At 39.1% G+C, this 8,293-nt stretch overlaps 1 protein-coding gene across 4 annotated transcripts in view; it reads left to right on the forward strand.

Annotated features, from left to right (window-relative positions):
* The window catches only part of celf3b (cugbp, Elav-like family member 3b), a 33,071-nt gene extending 26,063 nt beyond the window's left edge, over window positions 1-7,008 (forward strand). For 2 of the 4 annotated variants that reach the window (XM_026184002.2, XM_080308327.1), the window contains 6 exons: window positions 633-779; window positions 1,063-1,128; window positions 1,850-1,954; window positions 2,108-2,251; window positions 2,423-2,586; window positions 5,968-7,008. In XM_026184002.2, the coding sequence (XP_026039787.1) occupies window positions 633-779; window positions 1,063-1,128; window positions 1,850-1,954; window positions 2,108-2,251; window positions 2,423-2,550 (590 nt within the window). In that variant the 3' untranslated portion in view covers window positions 2,551-2,586; window positions 5,968-7,008. Of the gene's footprint in view, window positions 1-632; window positions 780-1,062; window positions 1,129-1,849; window positions 1,955-2,107; window positions 2,252-2,422; window positions 2,587-3,340; window positions 3,440-4,999; window positions 5,116-5,967 lie in introns of those variants that run through there. The other 2 variants (XR_003273766.2, XM_026184003.2) reach the window with 2 other exon arrangements.
* The last annotated feature ends 1,285 nt before the right edge of the window (window positions 7,009-8,293 follow it).

The raw sequence follows: 8,293 nt of genomic DNA on the forward strand, positions 1-8,293 counted from the left end.
TTAAATATATTCTTGGATTATTGGATGTATCTTCTAGCTGTACTTGTCAGTTTGTTATAACATCAAACATGATGCATTAGAAAAATAGTCACAACCCTTTTTCCTTTTAATGTTTCATGTTATCGAAAGAAAAGTCTAGATTGCTGCTTCTAGGAGTTTAAAGCATTCAGTTTATATTTTTACAGTGTAAGTCTAGCAAGATGAATCTTTGAATGAAGGTTTGGTTATTGAAGCAGTTGTACTCACATAGGAAATATAGTTAATGTCCTTCGAGATGCAAGATAGGCCTCTTGGTAGCTATCTTAAAAGGCCTCAAGGCACTTCTTTTGAAGTATTATTTTTAATTCATTTTAATTTCGCTGGTCACTGAGACATAAAAACTGCATGCATAGTGTTGCCAGGGAAGTTTTATCTTTTTTAAAGAACAAAGACTTATTCTAGTTCCCTGACTTTGCCCCCAAATGGGGTTTTAAAATCCTGAAAGTTGTACTTCTACTACCATCTTTCTACCACCAGATTTCTCCCATAAATCTAAACGTTTTATTCTTTAAGAGCTGTGTCTCTCATCTCTCTGGTATAGTGAAATATTTGCAATGACAGAGACTCTGTTTTGCTGTGATATCTGTCTGTAGGTACAAACACCCCCCCAACTATTGCAGCAACACCTGTGCCAGCGCTTCCTCCACCAATAGGAGTGAATGGTTACAGCAGCGTGCCAGCTCCCTCCAATGGGCAACAAACAGAAACACTATACACCAATGGCGTTCACCCATATCAAGGTATTTTGATCAAATCATTATGGAGTGTAGAGATATGTTTACTACTGTGATGTTGTGATGAGGACCGGACCCAAATTGCAGGACGCAAAGCAGACAAAGTGAATAAGACTAAACACAATAACAGAGACATAGAAAATAAAAATACAAACAGAAACCAAGAACTCAATAAACACTACATAAACTCCAGGTCCATTACAGATATAGAAATAAAATAAATCACAAGAATTTATTAATATATTGCCTTTTTTTAAATTCTCCTTTTTTTAAAATTTCATATCCCCAGCTCAGAGTCCAGCAGCAGCCTTGGACCCACTACAGCAGGCCTACGCAGGCATGCAGCACTACACAGGTTGGTGTATGCGCAGATCACAGAACTGATCACTTATAATCATCTGAATTCTTCATAGATATTAATTTCTGTGTGCTTTGCTTACATTAAGATAGACGAGGCATGCAAACAAAATCAGTAGTAAATACATCTGCTCAAAAGCCACTGAAGATGATGTGACAGATGTTCACCATATGCATGTCCTTGTAAATCAAAGTTGCACATATGGATCAATTACACGTGGCTCTAAAAATCACGTTAGCTTCAGTGAAGTCATACACATATCTAATCCATATTCAGCCGTATTATTATTAATGCATATGTGTGTTTCCCAGCCGACGTCTCAGGGAGGAGGTTAAATCAAGATGAGCAGACTTGTGACTTTGTTATGAATGTGTCTGCTCTCAGACTGTCAAGGATAAAAGGACAGTTTGATTGACTGAATTCATTTTGTTTTGATTTATCCAATTTAATTAAGACACAAAAGGCTGGCGATAATGTAACACAGGACATATCATGTGTACATGATTCAATATCAAGGGGAGATGTAATGCGTGTACAGGCTCAGATCAACAGTGTCATTGTCTGGTGAACTTATTCCACTCGTATGTTACAGTTAATAGTTTTCACCTTCAGCAGAAGACGTTTCAGCTCGAACAGAGTGACTCTATTGGACGCTCCTATGTTGCCACTCGTTGTTGTGGTCCAATCATATTTTGTTGCTCCCTGTCTCTCCCAATAGCGGCGTACCCTGCTGCGTACGGATTGGTCGGGCAGCCGTTCCCCCAGCAGCCAACACTTGTTGCCCAGCAACACCAGCAGCCCCAGCAACAGCAGCAGAGAGAAGGTGATGTGGTTTCCTTTCTGGCCGGGACCACGCCCCTCTCTCCAGTGATCTTATTTAAAGTTTTTTTTATTGCAAAGTTTTTACAGCCTGAGATCATTTATCAAACTCTGTCTACTGTGTGGATGCGTGCGTGTGTGTGTGGGTGTGTGTTAGGTCCAGAGGGGTGTAACATCTTCATCTACCACCTGCCTCAGGAGTTCAGTGACTCTGAGATGCTGCAGATGTTCCTGCCTTTTGGCAATGTCATCTCAGCCAAGGTGTTTGTGGACCGTGCCACCAACCAGAGCAAATGCTTCGGTGAGAAATGCAGACGGGGGAGAAAGGGGGAGGGAATGGGGGAGGACCGGTTTATCAGAGCGAAGAAAGGACAAGTGGAAAAAGTCATTGGCTGATGAAATACTGTGTTAATTAATGCGTGTAAACCCGCCTGACAAAATGACTAAAGTTAGCATTTTGCCTGTCTTTCAGGATTTGTGAGTTTTGACAACCCAGCCAGCGCTCAGGCCGCCATCCAGGCCATGAATGGCTTCCAGATTGGCATGAAGAGACTGAAAGTGCAGCTCAAAAGGCCGAAAGATGCCAACCGCCCATACTAAGTGACTACTGAGAGGATGAAGAACAAGTGAAGAGAGGTGAGGAGGTGGAGAGCAGGTGAAGAGTGGCACAATATGAGACAAGTGAGCCTTAGTATAGAGACAGAGTGCAATCAAGTCCCGCCCAAAGCAAACTAAGGCTAAAACAGTGAAACTCGTTAGTGTGGTGCAGGCATATTGTTACTGATATCCAGTGTCAGTTTTATTGGATGCTCCTCAGATGTTTACAGGACTGTGAATCATATTCAGAAAATGCTGCATTTGTATATACAATTACTTTTACACAATATAATGTTTAAAAAACTAAAATTAATACTGAAATAACTTTTTTAAAGTGTATTTTTAACTGAAAAAAATAAACCCAGTTTGACAGCTTTATTAAACTAAATTAAAAAGAAAATTAAAATTAAAAGACATATTTAATATTTAAAACCAAGGATAATATTAAAAAAAATAAAAAACTATAATAAATATGACGAGTCCAGTGGGCGTGGTTTTCAGAGTAAGACGCATTGCGCTCTGTCTCTGTGTTGGGGAGCAAGCGGATAAATTTGGGTTAGTGAGGAAAAAAAAGTGGACAAGGTAACTTAGACTTGACAGTGCACAGCTAACTGACGGGGAAAGCTTTAACCTGACATTTCAGTGAAATATGCTTTGGGTAACTTACAGAAAAACAGCTTAATCAACTCAAGAAGAGTAATTATACTAAAATATTGTTTCCCTTTTTTATTTTCTTTGACAATCTTATTTATTTTCTTTCCTGCTGTTTTGATCTTTTCCTGAAACACCCAAGAACCTTCCGTCCAATCATAATTCACGAGGACCCCATCGCTATGGCAATGGTTGCCTAGTGACCGATAAAGCCCCGACCCCCCCTTCCTCTCACATTGTTGTAAGTTGATTGGTTGGCCTGTGTTTGGGTTGCTGTGGCGATTGATTGCCTGTGTTGGTTGCCCTTGGCAATTTTTGTTCTGTCACCTCGAGCAACCAGCCATGCGTTGACCTGCATGTCCTGTTGCTGTAGTGACCACAGACTGTGTTTGGTGCATTGTGACTTTATTTTGTATTGACCTGTGCACATACTGATCAATAACTATCAATAGCCCGGACTGTACTCAGAATCAACTGATTCGATTGGATACTTGATACTTTGAATCATTTTATAGTAATTTGATCAATTCTGTAGCAACGCTCGTTACTCTTTTCAGCCTCGTTTTTGATCAGTTTCTGTAGTGTTCTGTTTGGTGTGTTTATTATTTGAACAAATGGTTTGGGTAAAGTAGTGAGCGTGGGCATCTGTGTGTACGTATGTGTCTGTGTTACACTGTTAGCGTGTAATACAGGAGAGCGTAATCCTCGTTGTATTGGTGTCTGTACAGAAAGGTGTGCAGAGGCTTCCACGGTGGACTGCTGGAGAAAGCTAGAGCAGAAATACAGTTTACTGCAAATTACATTTACTTGTTTTATTATATTATGCAACATACAGTGGCCGTACATGTTGGAACAGAGGCCATGATGTGGTTGAACAGAGCTCTAAATATGGCCACAGACTGGTCCAAAGTATGGGCTACACAGGCCAGAAGAGAGACAGACAAGGTTACTTTCATTTTACTGACAAAGGCACACTGTACTTTGGAGCGAGCATGCATTTTGTTGAGCTGTGCTCTGATAGGCTGAGTTTTTAATCCTGGATTGTGATTTATTACAGTGTTTGATGTGCCACTTTAGTTTTTTGCTCCTTCGTTTTTCTCTCCTGAGCCATTTTCACACATGAACTCCAGACAGAGTCGGGAGAAACAGGTCACCACATTTCCGAACATGCCCTTCATTACATAGGCCACTTAGGACTCGCTGGAACTAGTAGTAGTGATGGTGAATTCACTGGCCAATTACATTCTATAGTTATACCTACAGGATATGTTTATTTTATATAATTAAGATGAGCACTTAGGTGCATTATGTAAGTCTTCCAGATTTTGCGATACAGGCTAACTTTCATCTGGAGTCCCTGGCAGTTTGAGGGCATTCATAGGCAGGAAAAAAAAGCAAAGATCCAAGGGCACCTAAGCACAGGTAAGAGTCATAATCATATGAACGATAAAACAAAGACATAAACAAAGAAAGACAACATATTAAACACTTATAAAAACTCTCATACAGACACAAAGAGCATTAACACAATTACAAAAGCAGCGACCTGCAACACACTAAATCCGCTTACGTCACGTTTGATTGACATGGACTTTGTACCGGAGAGCAGGCAATTTAAACACTGTTTCAATTTTTCACATTGCACCTATTCCGCGTCATTTCTAGAAAAGTTCAGCGCTGCGGTGCATGTGTGAAAACAGCTTTTTATATATATCCCTATCACTTCTTTTGTGCTCTTTTCTCCCTCTTCCCCTCACCACCTCCTTGCTCCTCTTCTTCTTTTCCCTCCTCTCTCTGTCAGGTTTTTTTCTTTCTGCTTCTCTCCCCTCCAGTCTCTTCTTTCTATCCCTCTAGCTCGTGTTTTGAGGTAAAGGGTATGTGGTTACCATGGTGGTATATAAAAAAAAAAAACTGTGAAAAAAAGTGCCTCTTGCTTATTGGAGAACAGCCTTCAACTATAGGAATTCTGGGAGAAAAATAACAAGAGAGATTGTGACGTAAATGTAATCCTCCACAAACCCGTAACCTTTACCAGAGAGCAGAAAATGTGTAGCTGCTGTCAGGTCGGTGTTTGGAGGCACTTTCAAATGGCAGCACACATTATAAATAAAGGATTCAGCTTCTATTTCTAGACAAGCTTTTACATAACAAATCCTTGTGGGTAATAAGAAGGCCATGTAATACCTCGGTATAATACAAAAAGTTGTGGCCACTTCTTTATCCTGATTAAAATGATCACCCAGAATTTCTATACTGCAAATGCCAGAGAGTGATGCATGTTGGTAGTAGTGTTTGCTTGCTATGAATCGAGGCACATGTTCATAAGGACACAGAGACATAAGTGCATACTTCTAGATTCTGTAGACTTACTAACACACACACACACATTTACATCCAAACACACACCTACAGTCCCACAGTAACACATTTGAGTGATTTTCACTGTATTGAGTTGCATGATCCAGGCACTGTGTGTGTATGTGTTTAAAGCACCATGAGTTACCGCTGCTGAAAGACAGAATGATGCTTTCTTGTTTGACGCACTCACCTTAGACTGAAGCTAAGCGAAGCTAGCAGCATCCTGAGGTGCAGTTTGCTGCAGGAAGTGTGGCAGTCAGGCCTACACAGGAGTCTTGTTTGACAAGCTGTGAAGATCAGAGAGAAACGCAGAGCCTCAGAGTATTTATAACTCTAACAGATCCTCCCTCCTTCTCTGTCCCTCTCTCCTTTTATCACTCCCTCTACCCTCCAACTCTCCTGCCTTCACAGGTGACCTTTCAGAGTCCAGCCGAGGAGGAATCCCAGGGTTCATTGTGCTTTCAGACTGTCTGCTGCCTGTGAGCGTACGCGGACTGCAGCCACACTCACGCAAACACACAAACATACATCAACACCGAACCTCATAGGGTTCGTGGCTGATATGTACATAAAATGCACAAAAACACACACACACACTTGCTGACACTTACACAAATACACACGCGAGTCAGTAATCTCACCCATACGGCCGAGACCTTGGTTTGACCGTAGTCTGTGTGGAACAGGGTGTTTAGTACAGCTAAGACAACTCAGACCAAGTGAGAAGGGTGAAATCAACCTGCTGATATATCACTCCAATAGACTTTAACTTGTCTATACCATGTCTAATACATGACAAATATAGAGGGACCGATGTTTCATAATAAAAACCCAAGAAAATACAAAAAAAGACGACTAAATGAGTAGGTTAGAGAGACTTTGGAGAAGATCCTAATGACCTGTAAATAGTTTAGTTTACAAAGAGCAGCATTTAAAAAACAAGAAAAATGCAAAAAGAATACTACTTTAGATAAACACTGAGCAGGACACAGCAACATTATTATTATTATTATTATTATCATTATTATTATTATTACCACTAGTAACATCATCATCTTCATGAAAGGAAAATACATTCCAAATTGTAAAATGGGAAATCACTAACCTATTTTAAATTTCTACTTAGACTTTAGGTGAAACACGGGGGAGGGAGGGATTGCACTTTTATTCGGGAGGTTTTAATATTTGAGCTATTTTTTATTTATTTACTAATTTATCAATTATTTTGTTTATTGGGAGAAAAGGGGGTTTGAGTGGGTTGCAATATTTTGATTTAGGATTTTCTAGAGGAAAAAAAACAACTTTTGAGGGTCTGTCTCTCTCACTTCTTGCAATCGAGTAATTATAATGTATGTATTAATTATTACAGCAATTATATTTATTTCTAATTTATTGAATCCTGTTTTTGATCCACTCTCTTTTTAAGTTTAAATAAAAAGTATCATACTAAAATGTCTGATGTGTAATCCATGTGAGTGTTTGCATGCATGTGGGAGGGGAAGAAAGGGAGCAGGACTGGTCCAATGAAAATCTGCATTTGGAAGGTTCAGCAAGGAAGAGAGCGCACATCCAACTTTTCACCAGGAGGGGGCATCGCTACAGTAATCAGAGAAGAAGGAGAGAATTGAAATACCAATTAAGCTGCACAGCTTGTGATCTCATTTCATTCTTTATGGGAGCAGGCTACTTTTCTAATAGTAGATGCATTTGTCTTTCTCAGGAATAAGTATACAAGAGTATTATTTCTAATGATTAATTTACCAATAGAGAAAACTATTTAATAATAATGTGATGTGTGCAGAGCACATTTTTAAGAAAAAATTATTAAGCTTACTAAATATGAGTCCACAGGTGTGGGATTTGTTAGACCACTGAGAGGATACATTAAGTAGAGGAAATTTTGAGCATCAGACTTTTAATTTCCTGTGCTTGGATTTTAACTCCTTCTATCCTTCAGTCTATGGTGGACATATCTGGATTTAGATGAGGGGATATACACACACAACACACACAGCCGTCTACATAATCCCTATGCTTCGCTAATGTTTCCCACTGAGATCTACAGCTACAAAAGTGTTTCTCTGGCCAAAACAAGTAAATAATTTAATAGGAAGAGATCATTCTGACATTTATTACAATATTGATTGAGGTTAGCAGCCAAAAAAGACCTCATCAATTTTATTATACTACATTTATTTTTTATGGTGCATGAGCCCATTCAAAGATAAGATGTCAAATTGGGAATATTCCAGGATGTGATATTTTCATTACCGCATGGGCTTTCTTAATATTTTATGTTATTCAAGTATAAAATATTCTATTTATTGAAGGTCTTTTATCATAGATTGTGTTTGATTAAACTTTTAGCTGTTGCAAAAAATAGGTAAATACAATACATCTCATGTTATTTAACCTTATCTTTGTGACCAATTCAAATACTTGTATGATTCAAAGTTAAGTTAGGACCAAGACATACCCCCACCCCCCGCCCTCACTTTGTGGGCCAAATATAGTATTTAATATAATTAAACTCAAGCACAGCCTTATTGATCTGATCTGAACTTTGGCTGCCTGGAACAAACTGTTTGACAGGCTGGCTGTGAGTCAGATATGAAGATCCTTTGACCCCTCAGCTGCTTCTCTTATAGTTCACGTGTCACTAGGAAAATAGTTATGTCTGTAGAAAATATACAAAATAAAATATCCTATTGTAATGATCCTGTTATTATTATTATTA

Source organism: Astatotilapia calliptera, chromosome 11 (genome assembly GCF_964374335.1).
Source record: "Astatotilapia calliptera chromosome 11, fAstCal68.1, whole genome shotgun sequence".
Lineage (NCBI taxonomy): Eukaryota > Metazoa > Chordata > Actinopteri > Cichliformes > Cichlidae > Astatotilapia > Astatotilapia calliptera.